This window comes from Chaetodon auriga, chromosome 9 (genome assembly GCF_051107435.1).
Source record: "Chaetodon auriga isolate fChaAug3 chromosome 9, fChaAug3.hap1, whole genome shotgun sequence".
Taxonomy (NCBI): domain Eukaryota; kingdom Metazoa; phylum Chordata; class Actinopteri; order Chaetodontiformes; family Chaetodontidae; genus Chaetodon; species Chaetodon auriga.
In genome coordinates, this window is record NC_135082.1 from 25,103,455 (window position 1) to 25,119,304 (window position 15,850).

General features: G+C 43.9%; 1 protein-coding gene across 1 annotated transcript in view; it reads left to right on the forward strand.

The window, feature by feature from the left end:
• Nucleotides 1–13,565, forward strand: part of afg2a (AAA ATPase AFG2A) — a 101,816-nt gene extending 88,251 nt beyond the window's left edge. Inside the window, exon 17 of the mRNA XM_076739031.1 lies at nt 13,015–13,565. Within this exon, the coding sequence (XP_076595146.1) occupies nt 13,015–13,194 (180 nt within the window). The 3' untranslated portion in view covers nt 13,195–13,565. The remainder of the gene's footprint in view (nt 1–13,014) is intronic.
• The last annotated feature ends 2,285 nt before the right edge of the window (nt 13,566–15,850 follow it).

A 15,850-nucleotide genomic window follows, 5' to 3' on the forward strand; every position in this document is an offset into this window, starting at 1 on the left:
TGCCCCAGTATCAGCCATAGCTACAAAAAAAAAATACAATTCTGTAAAGAAACATCTCCTCCTGCTTCTTTTAAATGGTTAACATACAGCTCACTGTCAAATTTTGCCTGAGAAAATGTAAACATAGACTCTTCTGGTCTGCTTGCCGTCAATCACTCCATCTGATTTTGCAGGGAATCTGACCTGGGGACAGAAACAGTCATCTTGCTGATGGTCTTGTTTGCTGATGTAGGTCATACTGAGGCATCTGTATTACATTTCATAACCAGAAAAAAAAAACCTGCTGGTAGCTGCTTTAACAATGTAAAGTTTGAAAGATGGTATTTGTTTCAGGGCTGCTGTATTCGCTTACATCACACTGCTGGTGTTCAAGCTCTATGTCCTGTTATATTGGACACACAGACTGATCAGGTTTGTAAAACATATTCTATTCTGTAGTCATTATTCTCTTCTAATTAAGATATTTGAATATCTGTTTTACCTGTGTGCGTAGCGTTGAGGGGCTGCAACTGCATGTTATTGTGCAATCCTGTATTATGTAATGACAATAAAGCTGAACCTTGAACAAACGTGAATGAAGAAGAAGCAGCTGCGCAGGCTTTTGTAAGTCGACATCTGCTTTAACAGTATGACTGCTCTTAAATTGGCCGCTTGATTTTTTAAAATAAATGTTTGACCACATTCACAGCTAAGAAAAGTTTGTTTGGCATAAACAGGAAACGAGTCACGACAGTCGCTGAGTTCATAACGTACAGAACCTCAAACTTCATTAACAGGGAGCGCCACAGATCTCCCTGTGCCGTCTGATTGGCAGGTGACCTCCGGGAGGTGAAGTGCAAAAACACCACAGCAATGAGCACTTAGCAGATGTTGACAAGTTGTTGACAAAAAAAAAAAAAAAAAAATCAGGATTTCCGTGCATGAACACAGTGAGAGCAGAGCTGGAAGCCGCTGTTTGGATGCAGAGCGCGTGGAGGTGACGACAGCTGACAGGCAGTGCCAGCCCTGCCGCCCGCCCTCCCTCCAGACCTCTCAGTGTCGTAACATCCGTCTCCCTCGACGAGGGGGTTGGTTGTCGAGGCGTTTTAATAAAACCTCGAGCAGCAGCTTTCAGCCGTATCAGAACATCTTTGTGAACAGTCCCAGATGCCTTTGACCGACCGCGACCTCCATAGCGGTGGGTCTTTTCCCTCCAACAGGGGGAGAGCTGTTTGGTCCGAGCCCAGGTGTCTAAGACGCTTGGCTGACAGCCATTCAAACTCACTGGCGCAATTGTTTTCTTAACTTTTTTTTTTTTCTTCACACTGGCAGGAGCAAGTCTGTTCCGATGCAGGACGTACAAATCAGGCAGATCAACAGTCTGCCTTGACGTCAGTGTGCCGCCTGTGATTCTTAATATTCCTTTCCTAGATTACTGAGCAACCCTGCAGCTCCCTGTCAGGAAGTCAGCATGTTAGCTTGTAACTTGATGAAGCTGTTGGGCAATTTTGCATCAGTGAAAAGACATAAAAGTAGTTGGATGATTAGTTCTTCTCTTCAACCCCAGCAAGCAATAGCAGCCTGAGCAGACAGGCTGAGTCTGCAGAAGCTTGTTTGCAGCGATTAAAAGCCATAAAAAGAGTTTGATCACAAATAAGGCCTTGTATGATGACACACACACTCTCCACGATGACACAGACACACGCACACACACACACACAGAACAAAACCACCCTCACAGGAAGACAAATGGTTTCCTCTTAACACCTGTTGTGGTTGTGGCTGTTCCTCCTTTGGCTCTGTGTGTGTCGTCTGTCTGATTTATGAGCCGGTATTTGTTGTTGCAAAGATTTTTATCACCAAGGACACAGGCGCAAAAAAATGCATCAACAAAAACGTGTTGCTGTTTGAAGAGCAGTGACATTACACAACGTTCGGAGCTGATATACACCATCAATCCAGCACTCTCTGAGAAAATAAAAAAAAAAAGATCTGTAATCATCAAATAAACGTCAGCTTCGGTGGAATGCGTGTCTGACGAGGTCTGAAGTTGGCAGTGATTTTCCAAAATATGGTTTAACCTCTAGTCGTGTGTGTGTATGTGTGTGTGTGTGGGTGGGTGGGTGTGTGACCACAGAGGCGGTCACGCTGCCACTCAGAAAAACAGAGTCGACATGGAAAACACTGTCAATGGTTCAACAAAGGCTGTGTGGAAAAAGCCTTTCACACCTCTGTACCTCTGTGTGACTGTGAAACACTTCACCTCACTTCCTCTCCAGCAAACCTCTTGCCTCTCCTCATTGTGAATATGTTGTTCTTAGTCGACACTGCAGGTTAGATAAAGGTTAAAAAAGAAAACATGTCCCTCAGTGCTTCAGCCAGCAGTCGCTGCGAGGAAACGCTCCAATCGGTCCTGATTTTACATTATATATATAAAGCCTTCACTGTGGTTTATGTGCAAGTACATGGTGAGCACAAATTGAATTTTTCCTGGGAAATATGAGCCCTCAAGCGTACTCGTCGTACTATTTCCATTGGCCAGGCTGGAAGACAGAACGTGGGCAGCAAAAGCCAAAAAAGAAACAAATGGAGCAAGAAAGTAAGAGCAGACATGTAGGAAAGACAGAGGAAGTGAGAGGAAAGGTTGGAGGTGGAGGCCAGAGCGTGGAGGGAGAGGAAGGTATAACAACCTGAAACCGGCCAATAAAACCAGAGGATGACAGCCAAGAGGGAAACACGCAGAGCTGAGGACACACCATTAACTCAGTTTCAATTATATGAAAAGATTTTTTGTGAAAGACTGAATGAAAATAAACAGTTGAACTCTGAAATGTTAACAAGTTCTTTACTTCAAACAGTCTGATGGTGCAGATTGTGGAATAGATAATAATTGGCATTTCAAATGAGATTATGTAACTTTTGAATGAACTAATGATAACATTACACAACACAACATTACACAACCCTAAAAAGTTGAATTTGTAGGTAACAAAACATATAAAGCCTGTTTCCTTATTCAATACATCGAAAGGTGTTTTCACTACAGGCTTGGTCTGGTGTGACCAGTAGCTTATGGTCGCTAATGTTAGCTAATGTTTGCAAACTCTACATAGATGCCATCTAACCGATATCAGTGAGTAACTTAAAGACTTTATCTCTCTTCTGTGCTCCTGTTTCAGCAGATAAATATGAGGACTTCCTCAAATTATCTTGTAATTACCACTTGTGACCACAGTGGCCGCTGTTCAGCAAATAGCTTGCAGTCTGGCTTTAAAGGGGACCTCTGCTGATTTTACTCGTCCTTCTGTTTAAAGGTGTTGGGGAGTAATCCTGCATGTTTTGTGGCTGCAGAGGAAGATTTGAGAAGTCTGAAAACTTCAGCAGCGTGAAGATGGAAAGATTCTGGGGGAGTGGTGTTAAAAGTGAGCTCACCGGATCTCTGTAGCCCGATCTCCGCTTCAGGCTAGCAGCTCAGAGCTACAGCACATTAACCCCTACCAGCATAATACAGCTGATCTAACAGTCAGTGGTGGAGTTGCATTGTGGGAAGTGTAGGCACAAGTAAAAATCCTGCATCAAATAAAAAAGGCAAGGCTGAACTGGTGGAGCTTTTGTCAGTAGTTAGATGTAGGATAGAATAAGAAGTTAGCCGTCCATAGAAAAAAGCTCATCTGTGTTGCGTGTTTGTCGCTGTTTGTGCTCACACACGTGAACATTCACTGCGTGCATACAGGTACTCTGTATCTCAGTCTGCATGAAAAATGGAGCAAACAGGAAAAAGAAAATTTCAGCGGAGCACATCACACAGGTGGAGTTTTACCTACCTTGACATTACCCACACGCACACACACACACACACACACACACACACAGCTGAGTCTCCAGGTCACTTTAGTGTGGGTGTGTTTGGTAAATATGCCATCCCTGCCTTCCCAAGTCCTGGGAGAATGTGTAGCTTTCATTGGTCTGATTAAGGGGCGAGGACAAATATGCCGTTAAAGGCGAGGCCCAGTTATACCCCCCCAACACACACACACACACACACACACACACACACACACACTGACAACCTTAACACTGTGTAGCCCCAACACAGGTGCTATCCCACATGGGTCTTTCCAAAACATTCGGTGAGTAGACGCCTGAGACGATAACAGTCAGCCGCCTGACGTGGAAGTTCTGCGGTGGCTGTTGTGGGAGGCTTCCATCTGAAAATGACTTACATTATCAGCGAGTCACGCAACAGGGGAGCATCCCCCGCTTTCATGACAAACACTTCCCGTGTGGCCAGAAAACACGAAGCCTTCGCTGTCTCAACATAAGACCGCGCGCGTCACTATGAGCACAACTCGTGCAGGCAGATATCTCATTTCGTCACAGTTTGACTGCCGTGTTTGAGGCGCTGGGAGCGAGAGCAGGCTGAAGTTTGAACCTCCAGCTGCTGGATCGGGCTTCTGAGTGCTGTTTGCTCGGAGACGCTCAGACAGATACCGTTTTATTGTGAGGTTGCACTGAGTGTTATAGCATAATGTAGTAATAATGAGGTTGTAGACGAGCCTGCGTGTTGGCTGCAGTCCTCGTCTGTTATATCTTCCCTTTGTCTCTATTGTCTCAGCTGTTACATACGGAGAGGAACAGCCCACACGGACACACTTTCATCATCAGTTTTCTATGGAATCTAAATTCCTCTGCTGAGAGTTCAAGCATGTGCACGTTCATCCACACACACACACACTCAGACACACAGACACACACACTCCAGTCTGCTATTTATGATCATGTGCCATGTTTCCGTTCTCCCCCTTCCTCCCCACGTGACTCTCCTCCCTCCATGCTTAACCTCTCCTCCCTCTCTTTAACCCTCTCTCTCTCTCTCCCTCTCTCTCTCTCTCTCTCTCTCTCTCTCTCTCTCCCTCTCTCTCTCTCCCTCTCTCTCTCTCTCTCTCTCTCTCTCTCTCTCTCTCTCTCTCCCTCTCTCTCTCTCCCTCTCTCTCTCTCTCTCTCTCCCTCTCTCTCTCTCTCTCGTCTTGTAATCTTAAATAGGTTTCACATGGAGCTGTGGTCAGGCCTTGTTTCTCATGTCACTGCAGACACTTCCTCTTTGCCTTTTTGGAGGATGAAACATTTTATTTCTGGTTGAGAGTTTGGGCTCTGCACCCCTGACGCCGTTTGATTTATAGATTATTGAATTTCCTCTCTGTAAATTGGATGCAGTGCGGCTTCTTTTGCTTTTTTCCCAGTGAGGGGGATTAGGGGGATGGAGGTGATGCTGTGGTGTGGTTGGGCCAATTTCATGGGTGGGAGTTAATATTTTGTTATTTGCATAAGAGCACCTCTCAGAGCCAGTCTGTTTGTGAATGTTAGGATTTTCCATGACATCCAGATCAGCAATATGCTATTTATCATTTTTCCTTTTCCGCACAGGAGAGCTGAAACCATTAGATGATTCATTAATTTGCTGTATTAAAATGTCGGCAATGATAGTTTCCCCCTTTTTGAATTTCATTTACCTCCATGCAGTACAATATATCTTATCGATTTGACTGATTGGCTCAAACCAGCACTTGAGGAAAGTCTGATTTTAAGTTATGTCTGATTAATTAAATAAGTAGATTCTAGCTGTGACTTTTGAGGGTTAAATGAGTTTTTAACTGTTCATGGGACAAATATTCATGTGTTTGCTGTTCACGACTTCCCCATGATAGATTACACATGTTCATGCATGTATGTGTGACTGTACACGTGTTTGGTGGTGTTTGTGTATGTGAACATGTATTTGTACCTCACTGATGTTTTTTTTTTTTTGTTTTTTTTTTTTTTGGTGCACAGTACGTGTAAACGCACCGGCCTGCAAACCTTATCTGTGTGGTCCTGCAAGTGCAGTGTGTTACGTGTCTACACACGTGTGCAGATGCATGTTCGGTGCATTATGAACTGTATGTGAGCAAGTGCGTGTGTGTGTGTGTGTGTGTGTGTGGTGCACTGTAGCGTATGAGTGCTGGACTTGTGGAGTGATGGAGGAGAGGTTTTGTGGGAGGCGGGGAGGGGGTGTTGGGGGAGTCGGGGCTCGCTCCTGTAAATGTGGCCGTTTGTGTGCGAGGGGAGGGGGTGAGGCAGGAGGGGAGTGCTGGATGTAGCCTGCTGTAGACACAAGGGCGGATTGATAGTAAACACACACTCTGGGTCTAGTGGATGTGCTGCCGGTAGCCCGGCTAACAAGCCCTTCATTAAGGCCGTCTGATACACTCACTGAGCGCCTTTGTTGAAGTAGGAAGCGAAAAGTACACCAGACAGATTTGACCTGAGAACGTTGGTATGCCCTGCCAGCAGTTGCGAGCTTTTTTTCAACCCCCCCCCCAACCTCTTGAGAAGGGTTTATTTTCGTCGTGCTGAACAGGTTGTCTCATGGCACGCGCCACTTCTCACCTCCTCTGGGGAAATGCTGCAGGAAAGAAACATAGATTCACACAGTTATTTCGCTGTGAACGTGTAGGATGCACAAAGGGATTTTGGGAGTTTGGGTTTGTGCATCTGTGTGCACGTTTGTGTGTTTCTGGTGTGAACATGGAGTTGAGTTTAGAGGTGGGATGCAAATTTGCATGAGCTTTAGCTGGTGTTTTATTTCCTTTAAGAAGTTCTGGCACATGGCACACACATTGTGTATTTCCCTTTGTAATGCACCTGTGCACAATGAGCCTCTAACATATCCTCATACAGCGGTTCGTATGATACCTTCTACACGTGTTTGTTCTTATTTTCTGTGTTTTTTAGATTTTCATGATTTTCCCCATTTTTCCTTTTGGTTTATTCTCACGTTTTCTCTCGACCTCCGAAGGGCTCACGGTTTTTGCCATCATTATTTTGCCCTGCCATCTAAACGTTGATACTCCCAACTTTTTATTCCACTCATATATTTCTGCTTGCCATGTTCTAGTGCTAAAAAGTGTCGGGTGTGTTTGTGTAACCCCCACTTTGCTATGTTCTTATTTATATTCTGTTATTCTTCGCTGTATCTTGTTACCATTTGCTGCTACAGCAGCCTAATTTCCTCTCTGGGGTCGTTAAAGTTTCGTGTTGCCTTATCTTACAAGGACAACAGGACCTCACATACAGCGCTGGACGTGCTGTAGTAGATCACTCCACATACATGGTATCGCTTGTGTGCATTCGAGCAGCATGATATAGGGTGTAGTTGTGGCTACAGAGGGAAGTGCAGTGCAGTGACCAATAGAGCATAAAGGCTGCTGTTGTGTCCAGGGTTTCATGTTGTGGCACCCTAATGGCTGGGAGCATGGGAGGCTCACGAGGGCCTGCAGCCCTGAGCAGAAGGAGCCCTGCACATGCCCGTCCTAATACCACGGACCCGTTAAAATGGCTTCGCTAACCGAAATCCAAGAGCCACTCTACTGGAGTTTGAAATTGGATAATAAATAAATAAATAAATAAATAATAAAATGCTTAATTACAAGTTGTAACTAATGGCTTTATTAATCGTCAATGAATAATTTACTAATGCCTTAAAAATTAGTAATGTCCTTTATAATGACTTTGTTCTAACAAATATTTAGAAATCTGTTTTTGTTATTATAAAACTGACCAATTAACCTTTAATACAGTAAACGTGATGTTTATTATGAAAGTGAAGCCATCACCATAAAGTTCCTATTGATGGCCCATTACCAATACATAAAGCAATTATAAGGAATTTATTGACCATTACTAAAGCTCGTTCGTGACAAAACAAACAGAAGCCATCGAGCACGTCATGACTTCAAGTCAGTGGCTTTAACTGAACTTCATATTCAGCAGAACTGAATAAAACTGCTGTGGTTTCGTATGAATCACTGAGTTGGTTCCATAATTTTCGTATGTTTCCACTCTCTATACTTAAACTTAACTTACATTCTAGAGAATATAAGTAGTTTTGATGTCAGCCGGCGTCCATCTTTCTCCCATTTGTGTGTGAAATGCTTCCATATTTCTCTCCATTCTTTGGAACATTCCAGTTGAACCAGGATCCAGGTCTAGACCTGATGGACTGCTTGACCCTCTTGTTTTTTATTTCCAGTATTTTGACTCTTGTCTGTTGTAGTCTACTCTCCAGAGCTGGACCAGCCCTCCATCTGTTCCAGACCACCTTCTTCTCCTTCTTCTTCTTCTCTAAACTGATCCACTCGACACGTATCCACCCTTGAAGGCGATGCTGAAAATATGCTTTTCAACATTTTTGAAGTTCCACATTGAATTCAAACTTGATTTCTGCACAGCATCACTTTGTTTCTCTTTGAAGAGATGAACTTTTAGTCCACTTGAAGATCAAACGGAGATCTAAATGGCTTTTCCTGTCTGTATTAAATGACCAACAGACAGTGGACGTCAATGTGACTGCCAACCTCCAGAAAACATGTCATTATGGTAGTCTGACTCCCCTCCCTCTCACCACTGCATTGACTCTTACTGACAACAGTTCTCAAGAGCAATGGTAGCAAAGACTAGTCTATGTCCTTGCATAGATTTCAGTGTTTAAGAATATGTGTTTGTACATTCTGCATGTGAGGTTTGGTTTTCAGAGGGGTTTGAGAACCACCAAGGGAAACTTGTCATTAGAGGAATATGTGGAAACAAGGATGTGGTGGGCGCTCCAATTGAGTATCTATCACTTTTCCAGTGACCCATTTAAAAGCTCTGCGGTTTAAGGGGCTCTGCTGACATTTTATTAAGGTGGAATGACTGACACAAGGATTCCGGACATTTCTGCTGGTGGTGGCGGTGGAGCTTTAAGCTTAAAGCTTTATGCTTTGGCTCAGGACAAGAGGTGATTGAATTATTATTAGACTTCATGTACCTTATGTTATGCATTACTTTTTATTTTCTCCATATTGATTTTGCACCGCTGCTACTTCCATCTACTTCTTTTTTCAGATTTGGGGTGTTGTATGTAAACTGTGAGTTAACTGGATAACTGATAACTGGACTGTTCAGGTTCATGAAGGAGTACCACGCTCTCTTCAGTTACCATTAGTGAGCTCCTGCTGCCCCAGTTGAACTTCTCGTTGAGGACTGATTCATGGCTCAGACATTTTCACAAAACAGACATGTGGGAAACCTACCCAACCTTACATGCATAAATTAATCCAAACTAGACCTGAGGATCATCGAGTACAAATAAAACAACAAAATACATTGTTTGTCATTGTCGTTCAAAACCGTTGCGTGCACTTCTACAAAAATAACCATTTTTCTGATCTATGGTTGAAGTTTGGTCCCTTCTAGGCACAAAGACCACATGATTAGGGTTAGGAGAAGTCATTATTTGGGTTTAAATAACTACTTTAAGCTTAGGGAGCCTTTGTCGTCAGGGTTAAAAGAAACCACCACTCGGGCAGGGGTCCCCCAAGTCAAAGTCTGACACTTTGTCAAGAGTCTCTAGAGGCCTTTGTGAGTTAAGCACAAACATATGCTGTTTTTAGGCATTTTCACAAATGACTGATGTTGTTATTTGTCTTGGGAGGAGAGTCTCAAAGGAACATCAGACCTAATTGACCCCATTCCAAACTCCAGTACCCCCAAACAGACCCAAAATGCAGAGAACATCAACACTGGTGGCACCATGGTGTGCTACCAGTTCAAAAGAGCAGCCATGCATGTCCCATCGTCTGCCATGTTGATGTCATCAAAGCTGATCCTGCATCCTAAGATTAGACTGAATATGACCTGGCTTCAGTCCAGCTCGGGTTCCGTCTCGGACATTAGGAACCTTGCGGATCTGAGTGTCACAGAGGATGTTTGTATCATCAGCAAACCTGTGCTGAATCAACAGATAGAGGAGTATGAGTGGGTGAATGTTGAGGAGTTAGTCACAGGCCTTACTGTCTGACCTGAGCCAGTTGCAGTGGAGGAGCTCGCTGCACAAACTGTTGCTTTAAACAGTTTTTGCCTCGTCATCAAAACGTCTCTTTGACTCACTATCAGGCTGACATTTGGGTCATCTTGAGTCAGCACGTTTTCACCCGTCTCCGAACTGAGAGGCTCTTGATGATGACTTTTTTTTTTCATTTGCTCTGCCTTCACGGCTGGCTCGGTGCCACCTCCACGAACTCTGAGCTCGCCCACATCACCAGAGAGCAGCCACTGCAATGCATCAGCTTCGCCCTCTCCATATATTTAAGTGATTGCTGACATAATTTATGAAGGGAATGAAAAATAAAGTCTGCATTGCAATAAAATGTAGAAAAAAAAGAGAGAGATCTATAATTTATTTGGCCTGCCACAAGTCAGCACTCTTCGCCACCGACCCCCCCCCCCCCCGCCCCCCCCCCCCCTGCACACATCTCATTTCTGTGCATTTGCAGTTTTCTCCTTCCTCCTCTTTTTCCCTCTCAGGAGCGCAGGGGGCCCATCTTTAGGGGGTGGTAGGTTGCTTTTTGGGGGGAGTCAGGGGTATCAAGGTGGTGCTGGAGGGGAGTCGACGCTCGACTTTTGGCTCCGGTCTCGGAATGCCTTCACGTTTACAAACAAACTGGCTCTTTTCGCTCGCCCTGTTTGCCTTTGTGGCTTTATTTTTTTTTTTCAAGGCCTGTACGGGCAAACACACAGCGGGAAACACTGGCTTGTTGATCGCCTTCACAGACCAGCTCATAAACCCGGCGAGCATGAATGCGGGGGCCTGTGTGTGTGTGTGTCGTTTGTGTACTTCACAGCGGCTCCGGACATTTTTTTCCCCCCTCTTTTTTAATAAACCCGAAGGGTGTTGTGGAAGTAAACACCCAAATAATTATTAACTGTTGAATCGTGAGATTGAGGCACAAGGAGGCTAACGTGTCCTGTAAGTCAAGTTTCAACGTAAATAAGAAATTACAGTTTGATTGTGCTGCAGAGTTTGTCTGTTCCTGTTTATGGATGTTGCTTGGAAACAACACTAAATCACATTGTTCAACATGTGGCATCTCTCTCGCTCTCTCTCGCCAGCTCCTTTCCTTGCTCGCTCGCCCTCGCTCGGTTTGTAAACAGGGAACCGGGATACATGGCCTCATTGTTTTGCATCATTATTGCTGACAGGCCTAAATGACTTGAATGATGGGAAACCCTCATACAAAATTAACCCGGCCCTGTGTGTTTACCCTGCCTAAATCATGTTGCTCATTGGCTTGAAACAGAAGAAGGGGGAAAATAGGCCTCACATCCTGACATCTGCAAAGCACCTGTCCTGAGCTGTGCATGCTAGCTGGGCCGGAGCGCCTTCAAACAGCTATCTCCCCTCATTTCGCTCTCCAGCCTTGAAAAACGCCATGACTGCCATGTGTTTTATCAGTTGACAACCTCTGCTGTGTTTTTTCCTGTCTCCAACAAGTCTGTGCGTTGTATGTGTTTCAGATGATGCCGCGTTCTGTTGATGCTTTCACTCAGATGTGGTGATTTCAAGTCTTGACTTTAAATCTTGTTTCCAGTACTGCATTTTTATAGATCAACAGTAGATTGAAATCAATATATCAATATATTTTTTCACACACCTCATATCTAGCATTTTGGAATATGACTTCTCACTTGTACCTGATCTTTTGATGTGTGAAAAATCATGACAGCTGTTTTAATGAATGTCCTCAGTTGAAAGGACTTAGCATTAGCAACGAGCTACGCAGAAGCAAACTATGGAACAGTTTTCCTTGTTTACATTTTACATTAAAAGCTGTTATTCTTTGCTCTTCACTCACCTTCAGCTGATGGAAACTACATTCTTTCACTCTTTCACTTCTTATTTCTTCATCCTTCGCCGTATTAGGCGCTAACACTGGTAGCATAGCTGCAACCAACCCAATTTTATTTTATGGGTTTTATAGCTGGCTTTGCTAGCTTGTGAACATTAGCCAGACTGCTTGTCACACTCTGTCTGCTAAAGCAATAAAACAATAGCTCGGTCAAAAAGATCCCATTCTTGGGAGAAGAGAGAATACAAGAAATAAGAGTTCTTAATTTGTTGCATGAAAATCCAATAGTCCTGCTCATCTAGAATGTTCTTATATTAGGAAACCTTCATGTCTTTTTACTAATTTAAACAACAAATTGTTGTGTTTTTACATGCACACACTCAGTATCCGACAGCGCAGTGCAGCTGTGGAGGGAAGGGCAGTGACGAGCGGCGCTTCGGTCCACTGAACAATTTCAGTGCACCCACATGGCTCTACATGCATACTTTCACTGTTCAATATTCCACAGCTCTGCTGCGTCACATGACTGCCTGTCCCACTAACCTCCCAGCAGACGTTATCAGCGGTTGTACAGGCGAATAGTTTCCTGCGCGGCTGTTGTCGGAGGGAGTTGTGTAAGCTGCCCTGGCTCAGAACAAAGCCGGGCTTCTAGAACGGGAGGAGGGTGGCACTTCTGGGAAAGGTGCCTGGCCTTCATCAGCCATCGCCACCAGTTCGGAAGTGAGTCACCTTTCTGCAGAATCTCTCCCAAAGGTCACACGTACTGACTGCAGCACTCCTCCATGTCAACCATTACATAATTCCATCAGTACTGTAGTAAAGACGCTGCAGGAGGAGTACTGCATTTACACTGTAGACGAGGCAGATCGGACATGCTGGTCTGGATGCAGAAATAATCCTGTTAGTTAAACTAAGTCTTAAAGGGCAGAACCACAAAACCACATTTTTATGTTACATTGCAGATTGATGTTTTTAAAAGAGGGTAACAGAGGAGGTGGTAAAGGTAAGTATACTCTTTGGCTGTTATTTATGTTTTAATCAAAGTTCTTAGTTTGTGAGTTAACTCATGTTCCAGTGTTGGCTGTAGAGATGATACACAGTTTGATTTTTGCTTGTCCGGCTTGTTTGTCCCTCTGTGCTGCAGCGCTCTTGATGTTTGCAGGATAAATGCACTCCCCTCAGACACTTCAATAGCCCACTTTTCAGCTGTCATAATGCTCAACAGTGTGTCGCTGAGGTCGATCAGCCTGTGCTCACATGATCCGCTGGTGTTCAGTGGATGGAGCGCCCTGCCTGACAGCTGAATATCTGTGTCTGTTTCCTGTCCCAGATAACAGCAGTATGCAGAGAGGCTGCCCTCCTGGCCCTGCAAGAGGACATCAAAGCCGTGCACGTCGAGGCCAGACACTTTGAAAGTGCCCTGAACGCTGTGAAGCCCCGGATCCCCGACTCTCTCATCCAGTCGTATATCAGCTATCAGCAGCAGCACAGCGGCCTGTGCTTCTTCTGACCACGCTGCTACAGACGACGTCAGAACTGAGCCACGTTTTACCTCCTAATTTTCATATTACTCGAAAAGGTTTTCAGCTGCCGAAACTGACACAAACCACCACCAGCTGGACTTCAGTGATTTCTCTTTCGTAGCTGCTGTGCCAAGTTATGCAGCTGTTGGTCAAGTTTTTATCTTAAAACTATGAGGAAAAAAAACAAATGTGGTACTGGTTTGTTACTGGTAACCATCATGCCAAGTAGGCAGCTTAGTTTCCCCTCGAAAGCTTGTTTTGTTTTTCTTAACTGTATGATTCACTCTGCACTCACACCTGTATTTCCTTAAAAATGTTTGACCATGGAAAATATTAATAATGTATTAAATGCATTATTTATGTATTCATTGCCTTTGGTTGCCTTTTCTTTCTTAACTGCAAAAGAACATTACAGGAAAGAGAAAAGCCACAAATACGCTAATAAACACTGGTGATGTTTAAGAGAGGTTTGGTCCGGAGTTTATCGCACAGTCTGATTAGAAAAATCAGTAAAATACACAAATTATGTCAAAATAATTGCCGGCTAACATAATGTGAAAGCTGTTCTCTTCCAGTGTAAAACTTTGGTTTGCTGGGATCAGGATCTGACTGGATTTTAAGACTTCCCATGAACTGGTCTGCTTTAGCTCAGCTTTCGCCCGCTGTTAATCCAAAGAGAATCTGCCTTTTCTGCATCTTTTCAGTGCCACTTTGTTTTCTTTGTGAGTTTAAATATTTGCTGCTCTTCAGAAACTCGTGCTCCCTGTGGGATTTGGAATACCTGCACAGTCAAATCACAGGTTTTTAAATGTTTTCACAGAGACAGAAAAGACTTGAGGCCCACATCTGACAAGACTGCAAAGAATCCTGTTTGATTCGTTTTTAACTGATTATACTGAGCGTGGAGAGCTTGATCCCTCTAATCAGAATATAACATATGTTTCCTCACACTAACATCTATGGAATTAGATAGTGGAATTAGACTTTGATCTGAGACCCCCTTCAAGGACCCCTAATGGCTCCTAAACCCCTAGTTTGGGGAACCGCTGCTGCATATCCACGGGGAGAAAAACAGCCACGGCTGGTACATTCATCACATCCATCCATGGAAAATCAGCTAATTGCTGTAATCGTGAGATTTCCGTCCGCACTTCCGACCACTAAGAGCAGGGATCCAGGCGGCCATCTGTCGGTCTACCAGGATCTGCTTTATCACCGAGGAGCTGAATTTTAACATCCAGCCTCAAAACTTCTCAGTCTGCTGCGCCACACAGCCGCTCGAACAGTCCGTTAACTCGAGCGGGCTTTTCCCGTGTTCTTTTTTAAGCATTTGCTGACCCGAAATGGCACAGGAGGTCATTCATCTATTGATTTTTCCATTTGAATAGGATAAATTGACTTTGTATTGAACTTCCTTTTCTCATGGATCCGGATGTAGCGCATCCGCGACACCAATCAAACCAGACAGTCAGGAACAGAGAGGATGGGGGGGTGGCAGGAGTGGAGGGGGGAGTCTTTCCCCTGGCTGCAGGGCTGCTTTTCTCTTAAGGTGGTCCTGGACTGAACCACCCCCCCAGCCTCCACCACGTCCACCTCCCCTCAGTCCAAAAATCGACCCATTAAACTTCAAATGATGGGAAAACGTCCGTATCAGAGAGTCGTGCAGGCTGCAGGCGCATCGCGACACATTTGATTTCCTCTGGTGACATGCGTCAGTGCGTAATGGGAACATTCCAGAGAGGAGAGGAGACATCCTGTTGATGTTTTCTCCCTGAGTGTCTGTAAAATCACGCAGTTGTCTGTGCAGACTGTGGTTTCCAACGTGTGGTTGCAGCTCCAGCGCGGGTCGTTTAATAGAGTCCAGGTTAACGTTGATTATCTCTCAAGACAACAATAAGTGACAAACACGACAGAGATTATTAGCTTTTAAATAAAACGCCTCATCCTGTTAAGAACTCTTGAAAGTGCCTACTCTCCTGTTTATGAGCCTTTTTAATTCATTGAGATTAATCTCAGATTTCATCTTTTCTTTTCAGATTGCTTAACATGTTTAAAAACTCTCAGAAATCCTCGTTTAAACACATTTAACAGCCTTCATTTCTCACCCCAAAGCTTCAGTAATGATAAAATGTTTCACTTTATTGGAGTAGTTATATAGTTTATGAGTTTTACTTCTATTTACATGTTCATTGTATCTGAAACGTAAAAGCCTGTAATAGTTTCTGTGACCAACAAAATGTCAAAATGTCCCTTTTTTTTTTTTTTTTTTTTTTTTTTTGGTGTATTAGTAGAAGTAATGTGCTTTTAATGCTTCTAATATCTTACACATCTTAAGAACCAGCATCGTATTTCACTCTATATTTTAGAAGCAGGGTGAATAAAAACGCTTCAAATGAGAATAAATGTGTGAAAATGGTGTTTTACTTGTCTTTTTACTGTGTGTGTCTCAGGCTCGTGTAGCAAAAATGACACATCAGCAAGAATATAAATAAATGGCGCGTTTATTACATCACTATTAGTCACATTAACCTTATTCACACCATTATTCATAACCCGCAAGAACGGAAACTAGTCGTTTTTTCTTCCCTGAGCCCCCTCGTCGAGCCAACGCGAAATAAAAAGCCGTTCCACCTTAACTGCTGC